General features: G+C 41.2%; 1 protein-coding gene across 1 annotated transcript in view; it reads right to left on the bottom strand.

Moving 5' to 3' along the window:
- Nucleotides 1–273: 273 nt before the first annotated feature.
- The window catches only part of AGBL1 (AGBL carboxypeptidase 1), a 251,982-nt gene continuing 224,810 nt past the window's right edge, over nucleotides 274–27,445 (bottom strand). The window contains exon 23 of the mRNA XM_050309740.1: nucleotides 274–1,649. Coding sequence (XP_050165697.1) covers nucleotides 1,343–1,649 — 307 coding nt within the window. The 3' untranslated portion in view covers nucleotides 274–1,342. The remainder of the gene's footprint in view (nucleotides 1,650–27,445) is intronic.

Below are 27,445 nucleotides of genomic sequence, written 5' to 3' on the forward strand. Positions count from 1 at the left end.
TGTGCAACAAGCTGCACACTAAAACAATCAGAATAGCACATCTGTACAGGGGCACACACCACATCTAATTAATTAGTTTGGGCTTAGAAGCTTGGCTTCTAAGGACCCAAGCTGCTTGTCTTTTGAGTAGCATCATAGAGACAGAGTGAACTCTTATGTACTAGTGAAGACTTTAAAATATGTGGATATTTAAAACCCAGCAGGACAGGAGGAAGCTTTTTGTCTAAAGCATAGTTTCCTGCTGGAAAATATGTCTAGGTAGTCTGAGGAAAGGTGTCCAGAAACACATGAGAGAAAACCTTGTTCTGCACTGGGAATTCTCTCTACAAACAGCACAGAAATGGGAGGATGACATGGTGCTTTTAATCATGCATCAATATTAATAATAATCACCACTGGTAATCACTGGAGTCCTTGCAGGCTGTAATGCTACAACACACTATACATTCATCCTTTTCCTTGAGCCTCACAAAGCAGTGACAGAGTTGTGAGCCCCTTGCATCATACAGTTAGTTCCATTTGGATTCAGGACTTCCCCATTGGCAGCAGCAGAGCCTAAGACACGTGAGACGTTCAGGCAATGTGAAGTGTGAGATGCAGTGATGTGATCTCATTCGTTAGGGATACTGGGAACATGTGTGGGTTCTCAGTCTGTGACGGATTCTCAGGAACTGGGATATGTGTTTGAAGGCAATTTTAGGAGAAATCTAATTTTTCTCCATTTGGGGATTAAAGAAAGTGTTCTGACTGATGCCTGGGCTAAAGTCACTCTTGGATATTTCCACCATGACTAATCTATTGATCAGTTCAGCCCTGGTTTCCAGAGGTTTGCTATGTATTGTCACTGCTGCTTTTCTTACTATGGCACATTGGATTTCCTATGCTGCTGTTGAGATATAACCAGCTCAAAAACATGCACAGCCTGACCCAACCTGTTGAACACACTGTAAAAATTCTGATCAGATAGAAATCAGATACATGTTCTACAGCTCAAGAGAAATGAAGGGCAACAGAGAGCTCTGGGAAAAGGCATCAGCAACTGTCCCTTCTCCAGGCAAAGGCTGCCTAATGTAGGAAAAGGAGAATCATTTCGAGTTCCTTGGTATGAACATACTATTCCTTAGGTCAGCCTGTATGAAACCACATAATAGAGGCATCCAGGAAAGTGAGGATTATATTTAGGAAAGGATAAACTCACATGGTACCATTTGGGCTAGTGGCATCTCACTCTGCCTGGTGTACACATATGAAGCAACGCATCTGGGAAGGATGCTGAAGCTGGCAAACAGGCAAACATGAGCAGTGACCCATTTGCTTGCTGCCCTGCAAGTCACAGCCTTGTTCACACAGGACTGCTCTTGAACCCATTGTACAGCCCAAGCGCTGTTGAACCCAGAGGAAGAGCCGTACTGTTGGGGGCTGGCTGGTTGGAAATGTAGAGCCCCTTTAGAGCCCTGGAGCTGCATGTCTTTCCTGTAGTCACTCCCTCATCTTCTCTCTCGCCTTCCACCCATGAGAGGGACTCCTGGATCTCTTGGTCTAGCTCTGAGAAGTCCTCTTCGCAATCAGAGATACTGTCAGTATTGTAATCAATATCTTCCACACAAGGAGGTTCATCATCAGACTCCAGGCTGCTGTTGCTGCACCTTCTGCAGAAAAATCACAAGAGAGACTGGACGTCACCAAAGGAGGGAGTGTTGTCAGGGGTAAGAGCAAGCAACAGCGAAATGTGTTTTCTGGGTTCAACCTTGGCTCTGTTAATAAGGGATGAGATGGCACTAAGCAAGCTCCTGTATGTCTTTGTGTCTGTTTCATCATCTGTAAAATGAAGACTGATACCAACCTCACAGGAGTAAAGCATTATTATTCTTATCACTATTACTGCTATTGCTTATGCAGAAACAGAGTGCTTTACATACAGACAACACTGTTCTTGCCTTTAGGCACTTACAAGGTTACAGAAGCTGAAATATAGCAGAGAAGAAGGTATTCACTTTCCAGAAGGTTGCTGGTTTAATCATCATCCACCTCACTGTAGTTCACATTTAGTGTAAGACCTAATTAATCCAGGTGGTTGAAGTGCTTTGGCATCTTTTTCCTCCTGTTCTGTGCAAGCTCAGAGCACTGCTAACAAGAGGGAGCATGAACAAAAAACAAAGGCTCTTGGGTCTTCAAGCACACTGGCTCCAAGGAGGGCAGAGGCACCAGGAGTGGTTGTATTTGGTGAAGAGCATGGAAAGGCTGTGACAGCATGACTGGCTGAGGAAGGGCCAAATTCAGAGGCAAGCCTGAATGGCTGAGGAAAGACTAAGTGGATGTCACAGACACATCGTCTGGTTCTCAGAAAGGTAGGTTACCCCACCTTGGTCTCTTGCCATTAGGTAATTTTTTGAGACCAGAAAGAAGCCTGTGATGTCAGTGCTGTCTGGGTCAGAGTCTGGATGAATCAGGGGGACAGATAGTGTGTTTTTCACCTCCAGGTCAATGTTTTCAATCAGACTTAAAGTAGGGGAATGTATTGCTTTGGGGGACTGGGAAAGGAATAATAACATTCCACCTCTGGGCCAGAGTTTCTAATTTGTCCCGAGCTGGGAAGGATAAATGGCTTGGCAGATGGAGCATACACAGCTTTAATGTGTGGTCTGCTCATTTACATGTCAGTAACCAGAATAATCTTCCAGCTCTCAGCTGTTTCACAGCAGTGGCAGCATCTGAGGTTTCAGAACATACCAAAGGTGTAAAGTATTGCTTTTGGATGTATTGATCCCTCCTCTCTTCTGCACTCCAAAAAAGGAGTAAGATTTTCCTAGCTCAGACTCCAGATCTTAACTGTATACAGACTACTCTGCAAGCAGAAAGAAGCAGTGTTAACCCACTTCTCCTTCTCTTGCTGATCTCTGGGTTAGTTTACTTCAAAGGCTGGGTATAAAGGATTTTCTGAAAGCTAAATAGAGCTGTACAGCTTAAAAATAAATAGAAGAATAATTATGCACTTTTACAGTTTCTGGCTCTACTTAGGCTGCTCAGAAATCTGGGTCAGGAGGAACTCATACTAAAAATGAGGATGTGACATGAAACAAACTAAACAAACCAGGACAATCCTCCCAGCACAAACAGCAACAGCAGTGGTCCTGACTGCGTCTGACCAGTGGGTTTGATTTCTTCTTTTATTTTTCATATGCAGGTATGGCATGAATTACCTTGATACTGAGTACCTATGATAAGGTTCAAAGCTGACTAAACTCAGGGGAACCAGAGTTTTCATTTATAGGTTCTGCTCTTGCAACTTTGCAATCAAAAAGGTCCAAAGCATACCTACTTTCAATATTGCACTTGGACATTTTGAAGGAGCTGCTAATGCCATTGGGACAGGCCATAGCTGTTACCCAGATCACTAATATTTTACAGATAGAACAATTTGCAACCTAGGAACTGAAGGTCAAACATTTGCATTAACAGGATAACAATCCAAAAAAAAGAAAAAAAAAGTCCCTATTATTACTTAAATCTGGGGAGCCAAATAATAGAATCTTCTAAATTTTTCAATAAATTAAACGATTTTAGAACTTTATTTCTGAGTAAAAGGGGAAAATTACTTCTACCACACAAACACTTTGTTATGGAAGGGAAATCTGGAAGACAACAAACAAGAATGAAAGACGAAAAACATACAAAACTACCATTTATTTACATTGAAGAATGAAGGGACAGTCTTTAGGAAGCAAGTATTTGTGCATAAAACCTTTGTAATGGATATCAAAACTCTCCCTTGTTGCCTGCATACACAGGACACGCAAAGGCCATGACAACTCAACAGTGGGGAGATAAACTGCAGGGAGAGGTTCCCCACAAGTGAGGATGTGCTTAGACCCTGTTTAGAGGTCAGGGAAGAAGACTCTCATCCTAATTTGTTCTGATCCTTGTTCCTTTGCTGTGACAGCGAACAAGCAAGCCAGGTAGCACTGACCATAGTAGCAGTTTCTCCAGCATCTAGACTATTGTTTTCTTTTCCAACAGAGTATTGGTGGTTTTTTACTTGTTCATTTGTTTTTAATCTGATTTTTAAAAGTTAAGAAAAAACATCACGTGCCCTCCCCATCTCCCCCACTCCCAAAAAAAAAAAAAAAAAGAGAGAAAGAAACAAACAAAAAAACTGAACCCAGGAGATATGAAACAGATTTACCAAAGAATAATGATGTTGTCTTACAGAAGGTAAACAAAGAGGAAAACCAATGACACTACATTAGAGAACTCCAAGACAAACATAGTCTATGAATACCACCGAATGTGAATGCAGTACAGAAGCGGGGTGGGGGAAGGCTGGCAATATACCTGCAGCCAAGAGTCCCCCAGCTATCACAATAAAACATGTGGTTGATCTTCAAAACCTATGGCCTCATAGCCCTCATCTATTCCAGCCGATTGGAGCCACAACAGCAATTTGCAACTTCACGATGTGATAAATAGAATTTCTTTGTTTTGATTTTTAATTTGCATATTTATTCAGATATGACTTAATCTTAATTAGTTCTCCTTTTCTACGTAGGTGTGTTTTTTTGTTTGCTTGGTTTTGGAAAGCAAGCAACTTCTGGTACCTTGTAAAATAATTCCAGGGTTTTTTCCTGACTTAATGTGAGGAGAAGAAGGGGGTCCAGTCCTTCATTACATGTCAGCATGACTGGAACTTTGTGTTATGAATGGAAAACACTTCTTTTAGGTGCCTACTGCCAACCTCTCATTCTAAGTCAGCCTACCTGTTAGGTCACAGCTGGACAGCAACCTGGCAAGTCAGCTGTCCTGCTGAGCCACACTTCAGAAAAGACAGGCTGTAGTTGTGGTTGATAAACTATAGCTACATGCTGCACATGGGGATGAGTGGTGATCTCTCTTCCATACATAATTCTCCTTCACTTGTAGATACACTGCCAGGGCATGGAGAGAACCAGAGCTTTCCTAAGTAATTTCTCCAGATTTTTCACTTGCATTTTGCTGATGTGGTAGGTCACTCACTCGCTGTGTATTCTACTGGCTGGCTCAAAGTAGAGCACGTTTTATTTTTTCTGCTGGAAAGAACAGGCGGTGACAACTGTCCCTCTTAGGGAATCTGTGACCATTGTTCAGGGTTTCTGCTTGCCCTTCACTTGACAGGCCTCACAGTTGCAGCACATTAAAGAAGGAAGGGGAGCATTTTCCTTTTTTTCTCATATTGTTCCTCTCACTCTTTTGAAATTTGTTGCAGCCTTTCCAAGGCAAAAGTGGAAGGGGGGTGGGGGAAGGAGGGAGGGGGTTAAATGATTCACAAAAAAAGGAGGAAAAAGCTGAGTGTGGGGACCACTGCTGGTCATGGATGTACCAATTATTCTCTCTGAAGAATGTATCAATAAACAAGCAAACATGTCCTCAGCTTCTCTCTGCAGTGAAAAATAACACCCCGGTAGCTGCATAGTCACTCTGTCTGTAACCCTACTTTCTCCTTGCCTTAAATCTTCTCTCAGTCATGGTATGTCCCAATCCTTTGGAAGCTGCCCAAATCAGGGATGTGGCTGTGTATAATGAACCAAGCACATCTTTAATACAGTTCATAGACTAAATAAGGCAGAAAAAGGCTTTACTGAAATTTTTCAAGAGATCAGACATTTTTGCATGAGAAGAAAAAGCAGAAAAAAGATTCATGTCTGATCTAAACAGGTCAAGTTCTCAGCAATTACAGTGTTCACCTGAAAGAAGGGTACACTTTTTCCCCAAGCAGGAACTGGAGACCCCAGAAAGTTCCTGATCATAGTTATCACTTGTGCAGAAGGGGAATTGCTCATTCTTTTCCAAAGAAGTTTTACCTATTGTATGAACAATTACATATATGTGCTGGCAAGTAAAGTGTCCTGCAGTTTTTAAAGATACACTGCCATCTCTGCAGTGAATTGGGATTGCCTTGTTCTTCTGGGTTTTCTGACATTAAAATTCCACCTACGTCACCAAATCTAAAAGGGTGTGTGATCTTGCACAGTTTTGCTTTTGAGGAAACCATATGTTTTATTAAAAGCAGGAACACTGCTTCTGAAGGCTTGTAATGAATCTAAAATGAACCTTAAGCAGCCGCATTTGCAGTAATCCCAGAGTACAATCCTGCCTTTAATTGCTTCATAAAGTAGTATTTGAGGACATAGATGAAACAACTATGATGCTTTCAGGTAATTACACCTGTAAGAAGTACACTGCAGCAACAAGGTGCCAACAAGGAAGGGCTTTAGTTTGCCCTTTGTGTCTGGATTCTGTTGCTACAGGGTGTGCAGCACACCTTGTAATGACTTTCTAATTTCATCTCTGCAATTCAGCAGCTCCCTAGACAGAAGCCTGGCACCCCCACCACCCCGGCCTGAGAAATGCCAGACAAAGCTCTATTTAGTCCCTGACCTCGCCAAGGGAGGGGATCAGTTATGTACTGATGCAAGATGACTCCAGCTGAAAGAACTATTGCATTCACCTTCTTTGTTTCTACACAGTAAACACTAATGACATGAACTTTGTAGATTCCCATGGGATTCCCCTTCCCAAAGACTCTTTGCCAAGGACTTTTGCATCTTACACCACCTCCTGAGAAAATACATTCTAAGCCCAAGGCAATGCCAGGTGCCTTGGCTTTCAGCCCACCACGGCCCATCCTTTCACCAACAATATGAACATAATTAAACATGGCCTTGAATTCTGTTTGCAGTGGCTGAGAGGTATTTGGTCTTGTTTTGAGTGTAGGTTGGTTTTTTTTCCTTTTTTATTTCCTGCTGCAAATAGCCAAGAGAAAGGTATAATTCATTGCTAAGGCTCTAAATAATTAGTTTTCCAGGAGTTCCCAGGCTAATTGTAGGCTGCAATATTTATAATTGATTTGGTCAGATTAGAAACGGGTGTCTGGTGCACCAGTTAGATAAGTAAGGAGTAAATGGGGTTTTATTTAGAGAGAAGGGAAGACAACTTGTAAATAAAAGGAGAGTATGAAGAGGAAGAAACAGGCTGACTCCTGGCCAATACTGTCCCCTAATGTTCATTCGGGCTTGCAACAATTTAGCCCTGGACAGCATTTTACTTCCATCTGGCATAAACTGTTAGTCTTATCAGGAATGACTGTTTCCAGTCTCCTTAGTGGTGATAAGATGGCTTATGCTGCTATAAGAGCAGGGAGGTGTTGGGTACACACCTCTCTTTACACGTGGTAGGGAAATGGAAAAGCCTTGAAGGACTTCATTTAATTGAATTGCACCATGTCGCTGGGACAGCTTTGATCTTTCTGTGAAAGATGAGTTTGCATAGAGGACAAGAACACATTTTTCTCCCATTTGAAAGGTACTTGACATTACCTGACATTCCTGTATTCCAGACATCTCAGTTCAAATCCAGGTGTGTTTCTAATGCTAACCAACAAAATTCACATGAGATGATCTTTAGACTTGCAGGATGGAAAAGCTGTTGAGAAGCCAGAGGCTGTGGATTCAGTCTTAAGAACAATCATTAATTTCTTCCTAATGGGGAACCAATCTATATATCAGTGCAGGGAAAACATTGCATCTTTAGCATTCTTATAGCTGTAGGCTTGTAACCATTAATAAAACCCACTGACTTGAACAGATACAAGTCAGCCACGAAATGAAGCTATGGCAGTTGCTGCAGACCCCAAACAATTCTGCTCTCACGCTTCAACAGTTCTTAGGTTTTGTATCTTTTTTTTTTTTTTTTCTTTAAATACATTTACATCTCAGCACAGGAAAGCACCATCCTATGGGTACTTTAGGAAAGATTTCTGAACTGGCATATTCACTTCAGTTTGTGATGACACTCTTACCTGGCTTGGACAAAACACTAACGATCCTGTAAATCTGTTCCTTATAAGGACAACATGACCAGAGCAGCTTTTCGCTGTCACCACTGACAAGCGAAACCAGGGTACTGAGTAAAATTTCCACTATGGTGAGAAGTTAGTTATACATGAACCTAAGCATGGGCATAAGCATAGACAACTCTGACTTCATCCCCACAGACGTACCACACAACCTGTTCAATTTCAGTCACACCAAACGAGTTCAGCCACTCTGCACAAGTTAGGGGAATAGCTCATTCACCAAAAACTGGCATCCAGCAACAGCTTTGGTGTTAATGCCTTGGCAACATGAGATATCCCTGTAGAAAACTTGAGACCTGACTGCTTACATCTGTACCGCACTGTGTTGTTAAGATTTGGGCCAAAATATAGGACACCAGAGCTCAAGCCCTGGGACACAAATTTTAAGCAAGTTGAAGACCTTAAAAGAAGTATACATATTTATAAAAGAAGTATATATATATATATATATATAAAATAAGTGATATATTTGTGTGAAATATTCAGGCACTGTTGGGAAACTAAGCCTGGTTTAGAGTATCTCGGGAAAGCTTAGGACAAATCTTGGGTTTTAGATCCATACTGCACTACAAGCTGGTGTTTACTTAAGGGAACAATATTACATAGCATCAGCTCCAGATCAGCAGGCAGGCAGCCTAACTTGTGTTTGCTATTAAAATCAATTAGAAGTAGTTATCTAATGAGTACCTGTGAGACACCTCATTGGTATATTTTTCTACCTTTGGCTTGGTGCTGCAGTTTCATGTTGAACAGATATTTATGGCCAGCTTCAGTGAAGCAACCAACAGTAGATGGTTTGAAATTAGGTCCATTGTGATCTTGTTATATTCATTAAAAATGAGGTATAAACACAGGAAATAAAAGATGGGCGACGTAAAATAAATGGAATAATATCCGTCCACCAGGCAGCACTATTTGGGTTTGGTCTGAATTTAAGAATCAGAGGAAATTCTTCAAGAAAGTGTAACATTTTGGCTTTCTACAGATTAAGCTTCTTGTGGAAATATGAGCAGTCAAGTCCCCTTGTATGGACAGGTATTTACTGTGACTACCAGAACTCATTAGGGTACTGAATATTGAAAGAGTTGCTGAAAATATGATTTTGAAAGCATTTGGGAGTTTTTCTTACAATATCTATACCTCAAGCAATTTGTTCTCAAAACGATAACCATGCTATTGATGATACTTAGCAGTGCAGCCCAAGTAATACAGGAAGTTCATTGGAATCTTTGTAATTGCCTTTAGGTGCTTCCAGTAGTTGAGATATTGGCACTGTATGGGGGAAAGAAATGTGGAAAGATTTAGACTTGGATGCTAAAAAAATTTTACTGCTGAGGGTAAAGAATGTAAAGACAGGCAGGTTCTCCTGGGTTCTTGTTTCCCTTGGTGCTCTTTCATATAATTCCACTGACTCTATCTACTGGTTTTATATTATTAATTTCAGAAGTCCAAGTTTCATATGTATATTTCCCTTAGTTCTCCCTGAGCAACTTTTAAGGATTTTGGATTTTGAAAGCAAAATGTTTTAAGATGGCCAAGACAAGTCTACACTGTAGTTATATATCTGGTTTATGTATTTTTTAGGTCAGATAATTATGCATGCAAATATTTGTTTGCACGGCAGATGACAGATATATATCTAATTACTTGACTGAACTGATAAGTGCTGTAAATGACTAAATTCCAATCACTGTATCCCTTGGAGGAAAAAGAAACCTCTTGGTTGTAACTAGCTTTTCTTCACGAAAATCTTTATTTAGTTGCTACCCACTCTGATGTTTCAGAGAATCTATGACAGATGTGTAAATGTGTGTGTATATAAATACATAAATGTGTCTAAACAAGCCCACAAAGTAAATCACCATCACTTATATATCTTTCCTTAAAGGCACATAAATAATAGACACACATATATACTCACACTCAGACACCCACACACTGACATACACACACAGTTACATGTTTTGCTCTGTATCCAGAGCACAGTTTTCATTACAAGACATAGGAGGTCTCAGGAGATAATCCTACAGCTACCTGAGAGATAACAATAGGTAATCACTGAACCTTGATGGTATTGCATTCAAGTGGAAGTAACGTCAGGGAAAGAGCTGGCTGCGACCAGAGCGAGCCAGTTCTTTGACTCCAGTCCTCAGGTGAGTGTTGATAAAGCAGGAGGTCACTTGCAGGGGAAATTAGACCATCTGGGTAGGACTTGAGATATATTAGGATGGTCAAGAGGCAAGCAGAAATGGTTATCTAAAATATCCTGTTATCAGCAGCTATTCAAGAGCTTAAAGCAAGACTGTGTGGCAAAAGATCTTGGATTCTCAGTAAGGAAATCAGGATATATTCCTATTCCACGTGAACCTGACTCATTCTTGTACCTCTTAAAGTAAGGAATGACCATTTTAGAAACCCCTGTGCATAGATCTGCTTTCACAATCACATGCTTCAAATGGGTAAACAACAACTGGGACTAAAAGTATTCAGCTCTGGTAAAAAGAATGATTCTTTTTCTGGAGCACCCAGAGAGGGGACAGGGTATGGCACCACCTGGGGGTTCAACAGCTGTTTTGCCACTGTTCTGCTTTTAAGGAAAGGCTTAAGGCAAATCTCAGCTTAAGGGTCACAGAAAACAGTTTCTGGAGCACACTGAAAACAGTTAAGGCTAACATGATAGCAAAGCACTGAAGCCTAAGAGGTTCCAGGCTTGTTTAGTTGATATTATAGTTAGGAAAGAGAGACAGACAGATAGACAGACAGACAGTGACAGAGAGAGAGACTCTATGTATGTACCCATAAGAACCTGTAAGAATGAAAGGCAACAAAGGCAAGGTCAGATAAATTTATTTTGCCTTTAAAGCAACTTGAAGTGGGGTTTATAGCAGAAACATCTGATGAAGTATGTGTGATCATAAATAAGCAATAATAGATCCAGCTTTAAACTTCAGCTTCTGCCCTCAGCTTAAATCTCTTCTCTGACATAATGAGATTCAGATAAAACAAATCTGAACACTCATGTTCAATATATTTCAAAACATTCTGATCAATTATGTTTTTAACACCATATGGAACCAAATCCAAAACCTTGCTTAACCTCACTCATTACACAGCTGATTTGCATATGCTTTGGACTCCATTAAGGACAACAAAAAATGTCAGCTACTGCATATAAAAGTGGCAACTCTTGCTAATTCCCTGATCTTGCCAAAGCCCTGCCAGATGTTTCATGAAGAATAGCAAATATTTCATTATGTTCTCTCTGCCTCCTAAAATTTGTCTGTCAGGAACTGCAAGGATGAACAAGAAAAACAACAAGCATGGAGAGCTGACAAAAATATGAAGCATCACCTTCATCTTCTTTCAGAGTTCAAATAGGGTTTCAAAAGGGATTCTTCGTGCCAGAAGGACCTTCCAGCCAGGAACATATGACTCCCAGTAAACAGAGGAAAGAGGAAAAACAACGACCATTTGCTCTGATCTAAGGAGACAGCATTGCCTTGCAAAAAGAAGAGTAAAGCACATAGCAAAATTGCCATTGCTGTTGTTGCCATTTGTTGTATAATAGATCTCCAAAAATTTTTTTCTGTGTTCCTGTTGTAGGTATTTAATAAGGTTTCCCCTGTATAACAGGGAGATACAGTTTTCAAACTAATCCATTTGTAGCTTGTAGCATCTATCTACTCCCATCAGGGAGCAATTTTTAAAATCGCTGTTAACATGAGTATTTTCTGAATATTTTACAAAAATCAATGTTCAAATGCCTGCCAAAATATTCTATGTATTTTACCTGAAAGTTGCAATTACACTTTCTTTATTTTTCTGTATGAGAATATGCTTGTATATTTATAAATGCTTATATAAATTCTTAAGAGAATACTAACATGCCACACAGAAGCAAGCATATTCTGAGTGAAAGCTGAAGCAACATAAACTGACAAAAGTATTCATTTCATTAAAGGAAGACATGTATTTGGATGGATGGGGCAAATTATAGCAGTGTAGAGCAGTGAAACAATCACTTTATAGAGAACCACCCTGAGCATTTAACGTCACTCTCTGATTTACAACTAAAAATGATAAAAGGTCAGTTCTTGTGTGCAGACTAAGTGACTGAAAAGATATGTCAGGCTGTACATCAAGGGAAAATTGAATTATGTGGTTAAAGCACCTGGGTTTGAAAGATACAAGTTCTGTATTCTGTGGGCTCACAGTCACTGTGAGCAAACTGCTTTTCTCTCTTTGCCCGAATTCCCCAGTAATGGGGGACACAGAGGGCTCCATCCTTCTACCTGGCTGAGTGGCAAAGCCCAGGTGTATCTGAAGCCTGCCATTACCTCTCTGGTCTGGATGAGTGTGCAGAGCTGTTTAATTACCTCTTCTATGTAAGTGCTTTTCTCTCCACTGAAAGCAGTGAGAAAATAAGTGCTTAATAACATTGGTGGGTTTGGTCCAAAAACACCTCTCAGCAAACCAAGAAAGAAACTAGCAAGTTTCCAGATCCACTGGGAACAGAAGTCAGTTTTCATGGTTCTGCCAGACAGAAATGAAGAGTTTAGCTGAGGGACGATGAGGATGTAGGACTCTTGCTGACATCGGGAGGACAGAGAGGTGCTCAATAATACTAAGGATTAGTGGCCAGATCATATTTCAACAAGAAACATTCTAATTCTTGCAGTACTGAAAACAACTGAAGTCATAAAAGTGAAGGAGAGATTATTCAGATGGGAAAGAAACCTCCACAAGCTGCCAGATTTTCTGTATCCATTTTGGCCTCTGATTTTAAACTGTCCAGCTATCCTGGCTGGCAAATCCAGCTCCAAGAAACAAAGGGTGAGGACTCATGCATGCTCATTCAGCTGGACCTGAAATCCTCATTAGTCATGAAATCTTCTTGTATTTCCTGGCATTTGCCTTTGTATTCATCTTTTCTTAGCTCCTCATTTTGTCTCTGCTTCAGGAAGCTGCTTATTGCACCAAAATTAAGTGACATCTGCTCTTCTCATGGTGAATTCCATCTTCCAGGAACTGAAACATCATGAAAAGACCAGATAGCTAGTTGTTCTGGCTCATAAATTGTCCCCCAAGGCATGGAAAAGCCCACAAAAATTATATTTGCCAGTGTACAAATCCAAGTGCTAGAATGTACAAACACATTTCACAGAGGGGATGATTTGGGAAGGTTATATTCATGAATACATACAGTGTTCTTGATTGATGTGTACTGTAATAGAATCTCTTTTCTTGTTCCTTCTCCACCAAATCATGATGGCATCATTTTCTCTACAGACCTTTCTGTTGCACCAGCTATAGGTGGGTACCCTCACAATAACAATTCCAGTGCCAGTAACACACAACCCCTTAAAAAACCTCTGTATGCTGCTGAGAGACACAGGCTCTGGGAATGATGGAGATATTAGAATGGAGGAGCAGCTGCAGCCAATTCAGACTGCTGCTGACTTTACCCTGAGTTTGCCAGGCTGGACTTTCTCCTTTTCTGCACAGCCAACCCGCAGATAAACTGTGTCAGATTTAATGGAGCATGATACAGGCAATTCAGTATCAAGGAGGGGGAAAAAAAAGCATTTCTGAGGCAAGATGGGTTATCAGCTCAGCTCAAAAAGCAGCCTATCAAGAAACACTGCCAAGGCGACTTCAGAAATCTATAATTTAGGTGTTACCTTAAGCCTAAAACTTTGTTCGAAAACTTCATACTTCTCCACAAGCAGACTAGCAAAGCCCAGGAGGATCAGACCAGCTATCAGTCCAGATGACAAAGTAATACACTTAGTGTATATCAAGTACTGTGTCCATGAAAGGTACAGGAAAGATGGCAACATTATACAGTTTCATCCTGCAAGGAATCAAAGCTGTTATTACACAGCAGTTTTCCAAGGGCTATTACACTCCATTGCTTACCCACCAATCAGCTCACCTTGCCAGGCCTCCCAACAATATGAATCACTTTTAAATAACAATGCATTTACTTTACATACAAGCTTTGCAGCCTGGAACACCTCATACTGCTTTCTGAAAAGGGAAGCAGCCTGGTGATTTATCAGGAACAGGGCTGCTGATGTGCATGGAGCTGTACTGGCATGTCCCAGCTGAACAGCTGAACTCCCAAACAGCATCATTCACCACTAATCTTGCAGCTATTTCTGAGGCATGGAATGACACTACTCTAAATCTTGTAATTTTTAGTACAGAAAGCAAAGCCAGTGAGGAACTGGTGCAAAAATTTTAAGGAATGAAAAATAAGAGAAATATGCCCTGTGTCAAAACTTGGCCAGGGTGCAAGGCCTAGATCCCTAATTCTTAATACTCAGAGTATTTCTTGATTTGCTACTGAACAAGAATTGCTGTGCAAGGACAATCATTTCATGGAATCATAAAATTATTTGAGTTGGGAGGGATCTTAAAGATAATCCCATTCTAACCCTCCTGCCACGATCAGGGATACCTTCCACTAGATCAGGTTGTTTAAAGCCCCATCCAACCTGTTCTTGAATACTTCCAAGGATGGGAATCATTATTCAGTGATAAGTGCAACTGCAGTGAGAGCCTGTGAAACTTTTCCTGTCAGCCTTACACATTTACTCCACAGATGGGCACCATGGCGAGGCACGGTGCAAACTGCAGGCGCTCCTGGAAGGGTTGTGCCTGCTTGTATAGTTCTGGAAAAGCATGGGGCTTGGGAAATGGTAGAGCAAGGCCAGAGAGGCTGTATACACTGACCCAGAGTATCCCTTAGGCAGATTTTTTCATCCATGATACTAGAAACAGGTCTCAGGGAAAACCAGCACAAAGCCTGCAGGTTGCCTTTCTCTGACACACACATATTTACTGCAACTGTCTCCTGTGAGTTTGGGAGCAAAAATGCTCAGAATTAAATACAGTTACACAATTAGGGTTGTATTAAACTCAGCTGGTAAGAGTGAATTCAATAAGCAAAATGTATAAATTATATGTCCAAAGACCTGAGATGATGTAGGAGACCAACCAAGCACCACAAACCAATAGCTCTAGCTTCAAAAAGATGCTTCCTTCCACTTCCTCATGCATTTCTAGACATTCCTATGCAACAGAAGTCCACGAGGAGGCAATTCTAGAAAAAAGAAAATTTCCTGAGCTGTCTATTCCCTTGCTGCTATCAAAGTCTGTCCCCTAAGAAACTTGGCATATCCTTGTCCCATGATACTCCCTATAGCCAGGAAATGCCTAATAATTCACTTCTTACAGAGGGCCTCCTTTAAGATAGATTAACCTAACACTCCTTAAACTCAGGCTTTCCAATTTCCTCTGTTGGAGACTTTGGATTCAGATACCTTTGCTGTACTGGCAAATATCCACTGATAACAAGCAATTATTATTACAAGATATATCCTTAGAGATAGAAACTGGCTGCTAGGAAAGATTGAAATGAAGGGGAGAGGAGAAAACCAAAAATACTATTCTCACTTAACGTGGCAGGGTTTTAATCACCTTCCCAGCATGTGATACCCAAGAGCCCTTAGACAGCCTCCTGAACAAGACTCAATTGACACCTATCATGTAAAGCACTTGATTTTCTCACAATAACATTAAGCATCATTAGTGGAAATGGATGATACAGTTCAAAGCTCATTTCAGATTTAATTTGGTGTTTGAAACCATTAAATATACATATAATTGTCTCTTCCCATGAACCAATATTTGGGCCCAAAAAAAAACCAGACAGTTTGTGGAGTTCTTTCTGTGAGACTTTACAAGCATGCTTAGACTAAATGATCTATAAAACATATATCTAGTATAATACCTGTGATAGCAAGAATTGAAATCAAGCAGTCTATGGATAGGGCTGTTTTAAAGCAATAACTGTAGGAGGGAGGAGGTGCTGTGGCAGAAGAACAGAGGGTTGTGCTCATCTTGTTGTGGTCCTGCGTGTTCAAGTCAAGGGGCAGAAATGAGCTGAGCAAACCAACTGTGGCATATGCCAGAATGGCTTTGGGGTGTGTCATAAACCCTCAGAGGGTCCAGAGCACAGGAGGACTGTGCTGGACAAGCAGCATCAGCAGTGGCCTGGAGGTTGCCTACCACCTCTGAGAAAAAACTTGTCTTCTCCAAGGGCAGTGTGGTAGCACATGCTAAGCAGAGACTGAGCATCCCTGGTATGGGGCTGAGCAACCAACAAAAGGAGAGATCCTGCCAAAGCCCAGATTAGAAAATTAGTTATGGAGGTGAACAAAACAGCATTCAGTATAGAATTTCAGTGGGAATATTGAAAACCTCAGTCTAGACCACAGCAAGGAAATGAAGTCTCTGTAAAGCTCAGGAGAGCCCTGAGGTAAGACAGGACAGACACAGTGAGGGTGGAAAGATATAAAGTACAAAAGCACATTCACTCCTCAGATGACCTGAACTCCGGCAGTCCTCAGGACTGCTGACCACAGGAACCACAACAGCATTTGCCTCCATGGGAAGGCTCTCAATTTGATCAGCACCTGCTAGGTGTAGGGGCAAGCCTGGCAGCCTCAGCAGGAAGAGGTGTCCATGTAGATGATAACTCTTGTCCAAAGTCTGTTACAGGAGAACAGGATGTTCCAATCTGCTGCCAGGACACTCAGTAGCAGGACTTTTGAACACTTGCCGAGGTCTGTAAGGCAGCTGAGGACAGCTGGGGCTCCCTACAGGGGCTTGTGGGGATGTAACAGCTACATGGGACAGGCAAGCACATAAGGTCAGGCTTGGGCCAGTACAATACAGTGGTGGAAATCATTGTGAAATGTGTCATGCCTTGGTAAGCCTGGATTCAAAATGGGAAGCTCGTATCCAGATTGTGGCCTAATTCCAATTCTGAAATCCAAACATTATATTTTCCTTTTCCTTATCCAATGTTGCTTCAGCACTTAATTATCTACCTGCTAGTCTGGCCTTTTCTGCCACACTGGTGCCAGGCCATAAATGATGTGTCTATCAGGATGAAATGAGCTTTGAACCGGGTGATAAATTGTTGTTTTTACTGCAGCTGCTAACATCTCGTAAATGTTTAAACAGTATAATCGCACACATATCTAGTAGCTGCTTGGTTATGTTTATTTTGGATGAGGTGCTATGAAGTTTCTTAGATGTGTGTGTCAAATATTCATAGATGGCAGGCTACTGAAATATCTTTCTGTAACATTTATTTATAGACTTTATTTATCAACAGAATCAATCTTTATGTTCTTAGCTGCAGCATTACTTGTTGCTTTACCCATTTTTTCCAGACAGTGACTGTCTATCTAACAATATCCCTCTTCCTGCAACATCTATTCACAGTGTGTCTGTACAAGGTATCTTCCCATGTGTACTCATAGCATCCATCTCTTTAATTTCAACTATATATCCACTCTATCTAATGCTCGTCATCTATCTGAAGCACTTGCTCTATCTCTCCACACCATCTTTTTATCTAGTCAATGGTATCTGTCTCTCCTCGGTGACTCTTTCTCCCTTTTTCTCAGTTACACACAGCATTAGAGTAATTATGGATTTTGCACCACAACCAGTTTCCTTTTTTTCTTTTTTCCCCCTAAATCAGGCTCACAAATCACCGATTAATTTATTTGTTTTGATGCAAGGGGTAGATGTGAGAAATGAACTCTGGAAGGGTACAAGTGCCTTTGGGTCAAAGACTCTTTCCCAGGCTTATTTGCTTTCCTGCTGTGTGTGAACAGTTCACTGCTGTGAGAGCTGCTGTTATCTGAGAAACTCATCTTCAAACAAAGATGCTGCAGTGACTACTGCCTCCCTGCTCTCTTCCCTCTTTCCCTTTCCCATTTCCCTTTTTCCTCCTATATTTCCTCTTTTCCCTCTACCAGCACTTCGCAGCCATTACTCTAAGTTTGTCCCTTCCCTTCTTTTGCCCACTTGGCATTCTGAGGAGGATGACAAGTGAAAGTCCCTCCCTATTAAAAATTCACTGCCAAATAAATATTAAAGCAGGGGGAAAAATCCATTTGGCTCTGTGTGATTTACCATGATTTGCAACACAAGACCCAGCACAACAGGTTAAAGAGGTTAAAGAGGTTTCACAGCCTATTTACCCACTTCACAGGGGCATGAAGGACTCAGTGACCCTCAGCTCTTAGAGACCTTATGATGGGGAGCAATTTCCTCCCCACCATCAGTCTGAATGAGATGGAGAAGGACAGGCTCTCAGAGCAGAAGAGGAAGGATGCAAAACCTAAAACTTCTCCTTGCTTTTTTTCTTCCTACTGTTTTCTCATCCAGATGAATTGTGACAAGAACAGTACAAAAGATGGTCAGGTCACCTGGAAGTGATCAGAGAGGCTGTTAAAATGTCAGGAGCTTCTAAAAGAGGGGAGAGAAGAGGAGAGGAAAAAAAAAGGAAACAAAAAGAAAGCAGAACAAACCATGACAGGAAAGAAGGGAGGGAAAAGCTTCCATGTCTCTGGTTTTGGTTCCTTGTGCAAAGACCCCAGCAGTTCATAATTTTTCTTCAGGCAGGGCCAGTATGGTTCAATGGCAGAATAAAATATGCAGTAATTAATGAATAGCTTCACAGTTTTATGGATAGATTTAACTCTTTCCCTTGTCTGGAACTGCTAGAAAAGACTGAGACACATGCAAAGTACAGCAATGTGAATTAACTGGAATTGATGTGGAAGGAGTAAACATTTTCACTGAAGTGAGCAAACTTTCTAATAGCTTGTGGACTTCAGAGGGGAACCAGATTTCACCTGTAGAGAAAAGAACCTCTGGAGACCTTCTCCAGAATTGTCCAAGAACATGGACAAGTGATCCCTAAGTGGAAGCAGAAATATTTTGGCCCCTGTGGGAGGTATCTCCTTGAGGCAATGGTAAAAGTTTGAATTGTCTACCAAGGACTGATGCTATGTTGGACCGGACACCAGTCCTCTGCTCCCAGATACCTGGTACACCTCAGGATTTATCCTATCTGTCTTTTAGAGGGTTGTAAGATTTCTTTAACAAATATTTGGGATAATACTGGTACATAAATGCATGATGGGCATTTCACAGAGATAAGTGGAATTTTTTCTTTTTTTTCCAATTCAAGGCAGCAAACAAGCAACAGGAAGAGAGATGGAAGTAGCAGACCACAAGGGAATATTTGAACGCCTGCTCTTTTGTAGACTCTCGTGGCAGCCTGACTACCAGCTTGCCTTGTGTTTTTGGCGAATTGCTGTGTATATTTCCCCTCCTACCACAGTCTACCATGTCTGTGTAGGCCACCAGCTACAACTGTGTCTGTGCCTCAGTTTCTTCATGATGAAAGGTGGGAATAACTGTGATAGGAGTGGCTGTCAGCCAAGTAATGACTAACCCTTAGGGAGGAAGGTGAGAGGAGACAAAGCAGGCTCCAGATGGGTATGTAGAGGAATAACCCATCATTCCCCTTTCTTATATTGGTTGGGACTACTTAATATTTTTTTAAAGATGCAACATCCATGAAGGAAACAAGTGCTACGAGTGGGAAAAGCTTTCATGCAGGAACAAGCCATGAACACACCAAGAGATTGTCAAGAGAGGTCTAATGTTAGTGTTTGTCTCCTAAAGAAGCAAGCTACTGCCATGGCCAGACTCATGGCAAGGAGCAGAGGAAGAACCAGCAGTGGAAGAGGGAAAACAGAGAATTATGAGATCGAGGGTCAACTGTTCAAGAGGTTTTACCCAAATGTCTCTCCTCATGTTCACCCAGATCATGGAGTGAAGACACAGTACATACTAATTGGAACAGGATGTGGAGACACTCCAAAGGTAGATCAGAAAGAACAATCCATCTTCTCTGACTTGTCTAATTTACTCATTGTGAGCAGATGGGTTATGAGGTCTGCCATCAGTGATGAATTATATTCATGATAAGTCATTCCCAGCTAATGAGGATCCATTATCATTAGCTGCTAAGGAAGAGTAACGACTTGCCAAGATAGAGTGGGGGTTTCACAGTTTCCAGGGAGAAAATTCTGGGCTGGTAGCCACCTGGCAATTGAATTTTCAGGAAACTGAAAACTTTCCAAGATGGATACCTTCTGCTTGCTTCAAGCCTTGGCTTTTAATTTTCTTGGGCAAGTTCAGGAGAGGGAAAGTGAGAGGAGGTGGAGGAGGAGGAGGAAGCGAAGGAAAATAGTAGTAACTGTGTCTGATAAGACTGTGATTAAATCAAGGTCTCACTCTAATTACACTGCATTTAAATAAACTTTGCCTAGTAAGTAATTGTAATTAAACTGCAATTAAACATGTATTTATATCACCATTTCCTCCCCTGCACAGCTGCCTGTTTCCACCTCCTGTTGTTGCTGTCTACCTGCCAAAACCTCTGAATTATCACAAGGGACTTCACATTTCTTTGGACTTCCTGGAGGAGATGTTGTGGGGGGCAAGGTCTGAGACTCCCCTCATGCTCCTCCAGCAATCAGCTAAAAGGAGCTTCTGTTTTCAAGCTGTATTGGAAGAGGCACAGCTGATACTGTGATAAACTAAACCTGAGGAAAAGATTGTGAGGGGTAGAGATATGAAGGAAAATGGGTGCCTATTTTCCTCTCAGAGGAACTTGAAAAGGGATGTATTTCCCTCTTTCTGAAATTTCTTCACATTTGGGCTAGAAATAAAGCTATCCTCCTTGCCTTCTTTAGAGCACTTTTGATAAAAGTGTATTTTCTAAAGGCCCAAATCTCTGTTTACTGCATCAAGTTTGTGCACTGTTATACATGACATGGAGAAAAAGAGCTCAGCTATACAGTAGTAGCTGCAGGTGAGTGTCCAGAGCTGGGAATGCAACTCCTGAGCTCGCTTTTCAGCTTTTTAGGAGTATTCACTAACTCTGTGTTTCAGTTTCCTTTATTTGCTGCTCTAAGCTACCTAAACATAACAACTCTACAGATGGTCTTTAAAGTTTACTGCAGTTCTGAACAACTGGGTAAAGGAAAGTCTGTTATGGAAAAACAGGAAGCTCTAGCTATTTAAAGTGAAAGCTAGTTCCTGTTAGGAATCTGAAGGTGGTAAGAAAAGGAAAAGAATGCAGGTAGAAACAAAACAAAAGAAGAAATAAACAGCTAAAGGGAGAGTGAAAAAAAATGAGGTGAATGCATATCATAGAGCAAAGAATGCCAGTGGCTAACAAAAACAAACTGGTTTCTCTGCCCTACCTCCCTCCTCACCAGAGATGATGGAAAACATCTCCATTTGTACCTCTGCTCACACAAAGCTCTAATTAAGGGATTGGAGAAATACCATTGTCACCCTCATCTGTTTGTGTTCAGTTGCTGAAAGGACACTATGCATCTCCCTGACAGCTAGTCATTACAGCTTGGTATGAGCACCCCTCCTCCCTCCAGAGTATCGAGCCCTCTGTTAAATACCTCCAATGAGATCCTCAATACATTTCTGTTACCCGAGGGAGGTGAGCCATGAAGTCCTTTTCATGGGAAATCATTGCTGGGAGGGCAAGGGCATCTGATGGAGGAGAGACTGCATGCTAGACATGTTGCTTTAAAAGATACACAGTAAGTGGGAGAATCTGTATGTACAAATGTGGGGTGTCCAGAAGTACATATGGGCATGTAATAATAATGAAAATTTTAAAAATCCTTATTATCCAGAAGTAGTAACAAATCTATTTAGTTAATGGCAATTTCCCCATGACTGCTCTGTTACAAACTGTATTCACTCCCTTTCTCTCCTCCTTCAGACATTTCTGTTTTCTCTCTGAATAACTGGTCTCAGGAAGGTCTTTATGGCAGTGATGGGTGAAAAAGAACAGAACAGGTATGTTAAGCTTGGTTTTCTGATGTGACCAGTAGTCAGCCTTATCTGGTGTAATCTGTCATGTTAAAGGATATAGATCCCACCTCTCTGACTCAATTTCTTTCCAAACCTTTCTTTAACCTGCAAACCTCAGTTCTACTTCCAGAAATAGGAGACAAAAGCAATACTACACCAGAGCAACATTTATCAGAGGAATGATTGAACATTACCTTCCCTGCAGGCTCACTCTGGAATCACTGTTTATTTATTGGTTAGTTCAACAGCATCGTTCACTCACAAACAATCTGATCTAAATGGTATCCCCTCCACTTTGTAAATCAAAGGGGAGGAAACCTCCAAGACTATCTTCACACACAGTTCCCTCACATAGCCCTACATCTTACAGTCTTTTTAATCAGGAGCAAGTGAAAGAAATGCCACCATTTTAGGGTACATGAACTGCTGCCCTTTTCCTTTGGCAACCTGCTGCCCACAGAGACATACCATTGAGAACATGACTATTTTCAGTTTGATTCAGCTCAACTTAGAGGTGCAGTCAAAGGAGGAAAATGACTGTCACAGGTCAAAGCCCAAACCTTCCCTTCTCTTTTAATGGCTCTGTGAGTGCCTCAGGGTTTTTGTTTTCACTTGCAGTGAACTCCATTCTGCCAGTAATTTTGTTCTGCTATTAGATGGAATAATGTAAACAATTATCAGCTCTGTGTGCATTCTCTGTCTCTTTATTTTGATATAAATACATCTATTTGCAATCATGGATGACCTTCAACCCCCTTACAAGAGACCTAAGACAGATCTTTTAGAAATGAGACTTAGACACCAGTCTTCTGAACATTTGAGACAGTAGAGATATTCAAGGACTGCCTGGGTGCAATCCTGTGCTTGACAGAGAGGTTAGAACAGTCAACCCATTGTGGTCACTTCTAACCATTTTGTGATTCTGTGTCCAGCAGCATGGAGAGAGCTCAAGAGGAGACTTTCCTATCTCTCCATGTGCCCGCCTGTCCCACACACATCCATCAGCCGCCCGATCCAGGCCACGTGCTGCAAGTACTGTGTGCCCAACTGCAGACCCCTTCACTTCCAGAACTGAGTGTTCACAATGAATCCTCACTCTCACATCAGCTTTGGTTGACTTACTGAAATCAAAATAAACCACAGGCTGGTTAAAAACCCCAATGAGTCCAGCATCCCTTCAATTCTGCCTTCATTTGCACTGGAGGGGTAGGCAGCACCAAAAAATGTTTCAGCATAGGGGCTATTTCTTTCTCAGTGGTGCACTAGACTGGTTATTTTTGACATGCTAGAGCATGGTCAATATTCCTAGTGTTAGGAATAAATATTTTGTTGTTGACTTAGCCATGGAAAGAATAAGGATCTAGTTACAAGCAAAACCCAGATATTCACTCTGAAATCCCAGAGGAGAGCTGTGAGGAGAAGAGAGGAAAGCAGAACAGAAAGCCTCAAAGGGTAGAGGCAGAAGGCTGTGAGACATTATCCTTCATTCAGCATGCAGATGAGTTTGCCTAGCAGGAAGCAAAATGGAGAAAAGGTGTCTGACGCATCACATGCCATCTCCGCTGTCACTCACACACTTTAATTACCCTCAAATCAAGTGCAATAACTTCCCCAGCCCTGAAATATGTGCTGTCTGTCTCCTTATGCACATAACAAGGCCTGCAGGGATTTCAGAGACTTTAGCCTTGCGCGTCTCATTGCTCTGATCCTGAGGTTTCTTTTAGCATAAAATAAGCTGGAAAGCATGGAGAGGCACAATCTAATATTTACAAGTCCCTATTCTGCTTGCCAAACCTAACTGAGTCAATGAATGCCCAAGATTGTGATTTGGATTCTCTTGCACAGAGTATATTTGTGTACTGCTGTTTCCATATGTCATTATGTTATGCTGCTTGTAACTCCACACATATCCAGCCAAGGAAGGAGCCTCAGCAAAAAACCTGCAATATTTCTAATTTACACAAGATTTCTAGGGATGGGCAAACCCTTTTGTAAGGAAAAAAAAAAGAAGCCTCAGACACATGTCCCCTTCCCTGATTCCAATCAGAATTAGTTCCTTCTAGGGCAACTAAGGTCATGAAAACTTAGCTGAGCCATCTTTTTTTTTTCGATTTCTATATCTCTGGTTCTTGGCCTTTAAATTGCTAATTACTGTGGGTGACATCCCAGGAGATCTGTACAAAATTAAGTACTAAACCACTGTTAGAAAGAGGGGAATTGGTCTCACGTACTTCAGCCACTTAGAATTACGCATCTGATCCAAACTAAATTTTGTGGCTACCCCTCAAATCAATGGAGGGAGGTAAAAGGTACATTGAAACTATAAGTAAAGTAAGTTAATCAATTGATCATGTTCCAGCAGTGTCTCCCTCTCTTCATGAACTACAGAAGAGTGTATGTAACGAGCTCCATTTAGACACTTAAATTCTACAATCAAAAGGCTACATTTGGAGAAGGATCGTGCTGCTGACAAAACACCTCCCAAAGGAGATGTTTGAGCAGAGATAGATGAAGGATATTAAACTGACCAATGCAGAAAGAGATGAGCTTAAACTATTAAAACCATATATCCCTGTAAAGTTCAGCACCAAGGCTGTGCAAACACCCTGTGTCCCGAATTTTGGATCTCTGTCGTTGAAGTAGGGGTGGTCTAGGACATTGCAAAAGATAAGCAGAAAGAAATTGCATTTGGCTCAGGTATTTGCTTGCTTTTCTTTCCAAAGACAATGAAAACATCACACATGATGTCAAGTGAGAGCAATCCTACGCCCAAAGAGCTTGCATAGGAGTGGGCTGGAATGTTAAATGTATGATAAGATATTAAGTGATAATATATTAAGGCAATACAGTAGTATCCTGAAAATCTCAGCCTGTTAGCAAATTGTGGTCTTACTAAGAAGCATGATGTGTGGTTTACTGGCTCAGTCTGGCAGGATATCTGTGGTCCCATCTGAACATAAGGAGATGAACCAGAGTCCAGGTTGAGCAGTCCTTGAGGAGGACACCTGGGATCAACATAGTTCGAGGGGAAGGCGTGGGCTGGAGTTTTGAGTTCATTTTGTGAATAAATGAAACCAGAAATCTGCCACCTGCTTGGGATGCATCTGAAAGTAAGGAGAAAGAAAAACATTGCAAGAGCTTATGCTGTTATAAAACTCCTATTCTTTAGTTTGATTCCCACCTTGGAGACATCCACAGGAAATACATCTACATGAGGGATCTGAGAAAGCAAAAGGCAAGGGATTAGGGAATCTTTACTATCACCAGCTGAAAAGAAACCCATTAGAAAAGGGGATGTAAAAAGTTTGTGATTTTTTTCTTCATTAAGATTATAGTAGCCCTATAGGTTCCTGCTTTTTCTCTGCTGAACAAAACTCCAGCCCTTTCCCACATTAAATCTAGTTTAAAGGTCTTCTTATATAAGTTCACCAGGCTTGTTAATAAAGATCTTCTTTCCCCACTTGATAATTTTTTATCCATGCCTGAATCTTGAACAGGAAGGTGTGTGTTGGGTGGGGATGATGGTGCAGTCATAGTATTGTGGAAGAAGTTACCACATTCACAGCCCGTGTTCTCATTGTACCTGTTTGGTAGTACCACTTCACTTCTGATTACTTACTAGCCACATAAAAATAAATGCTACTGTAATGACATACAAGTGAAGAGTATGACATATGACTGAAGAGAGCAGAATATGTTTCCATGAAGCATAGGAAGCAAATAAATAGCTTACGATGTGGAAAGCAGTCTGGTGTGGTTTGCAAGAGCTGACTGAACATTCATCATCTGGCAGTGGCATGCGAGCCTCTGGTTCTGAAATGCTGTGGCCTAAGCATCAGCACTGCACATGCCCACCTTGTCTTTCAGATCCACTGCTACATGACTTGAATATTTCCCTTCCCATTTGTCTTGCTCCTCAGAAATGCTGAGCACAGTACGTAAAATCAGCAGGGGCAAGGAGTGCTCAGCAAATTTGCAAACAATGCCACAGGTATGTAAAATATCTGAGGCAGGAATGAGCTGCCAAACATCAGCCCCTTATTTCCTTTGAATATTTTGTTTCTTATTTTTACATATGCACATGGTGTAAAGCCTGTTTGTCTGTTCTCTGCTTGCTCAATGAATCTCCAAAGCCTCCTATGCCCAGCTATGACTCATTTCTGAATAATTTCATGAAAGGCAAATAGTGTGTTTCCAGTTCTACGGACTTGTCTGATATTACTGGACATTTCATCATTTGGAGGCAATTTTTTCTCACTTGTCTCAATCTTCCCCCCATACATGTAAAACCATCGCCTCTACATTCTGACCCCTCAGAGATTACAAATCATTTTAAGTGGAGGAAAGGTTGGGCCCCAGCTTTGTGCTTGATGCATTTTGTTTAAGTTGCTCGTGCTGTTCCAACATCTGTCATATCCTCCACAGCAGTGCAATCAAACTGTCAGGGCTGAGTGAAGTTTTGCTGATCCAATCTGCTCCTTCTGTGATTCCTGTCAAAAGCATCAGGAGGTGGCAGATACAGTTGTGTGCTCTTTAAACAACAGATCTTTATTTTTGCACATTAGAGGAACTGTTATTGTTTGTTTCTCTTATGCTCACAAAGTGTGTTCAGATGTGGCTGCAATCACAAACCAGACTGCAGCTCCCAGGTTCTTCTGCATTTCTGCTGCTCCCCAGTTTTACCTCCCCTCTTCCCATGTGAGGACAGAGCACATAATTATCTCTCAGTCTTGCTGGTCTCTGTAATTCCATAACATACCTTGGAAGCACCCAGGAGTAAGCTACTTTTTGGATCCTGCATTATTATTAATGTAGTAATTAAACCAAAGGGTTGTATGGAAAGGGGAAGAGTCATATTTTAATAAGCTCCCTCCTGGATACTGCACTGTGAGTTGCCAGATAAACGTTATTCCTTGTTAATGATACCAAGAGGATCTGATACTAATTGATATTATTGATACTAATATCACTAATCACTTTGACTAAAAGGACAGGATGTTCTTTCATCATTTAAAGGGCATGTACCTTTGATGTACCTTAATAACTGAAAGAATTTGGAAAAAAAATTATTCCATTTGGGCTCTGTTAATATGCAGCATGTATTTTTAATCAGTTTTTCAGCATGATGCACCCTTTCACACTTCTGACTGAAGCCTTAAACTCTCGCTATGAAAGGGAAACTTATGGTTTTATCATTTAATAAAAGGAACCTGAACCTGAGGTGAATCATATGGTTCTGCCCCATTTCTGTGCCTATGGCTTTCCCATCAAGGTAGAAAGTCTTCTAATTACAGCAAAGCACCAGTGGAAAATAAAACTTAGGATGTCACTGTGCCCTCCTCTCTAATACTTATACTGGCTGGTGACTCCTGCTGCGATGAAAAATTAGATTCAGAAATGCTTTGATTCATTAAAGAAAAACTGGTTTTTTTTAAAAAATGAACCCCCTAAGATAGCAGACTTTGGTTCTGTAATACATTTGCTTCTTTAAAATTCTCCATCTCTAAACCTAACTGGTATGAAAACATGTTCAACTTTCCATGCTCTGACTTTACCCCCTTCCCAACCATCCCAGGCAGGGACTGGCTCGTTATCCCTGAACAAAGATGAATCCCCCATGGTATGTAGTTGCCATCACTAGGAGCTACTCTTTCTCTTTTAGCTTCTACAAAGGCTGTTCTGTAATCCACCCTTTCCAGTTAAAGTTCACAATAGAACCCAAGAAGACAGCCTCCCAAGGAAATGCAGTGAAAGGAGTGAAGGCTCAGAGTA

This window comes from Myiozetetes cayanensis, unplaced genomic scaffold (genome assembly GCF_022539395.1).
Source record: "Myiozetetes cayanensis isolate MyiCay16 unplaced genomic scaffold, myiCay2020 scf14, whole genome shotgun sequence".
NCBI lineage: Eukaryota > Metazoa > Chordata > Aves > Passeriformes > Tyrannidae > Myiozetetes > Myiozetetes cayanensis.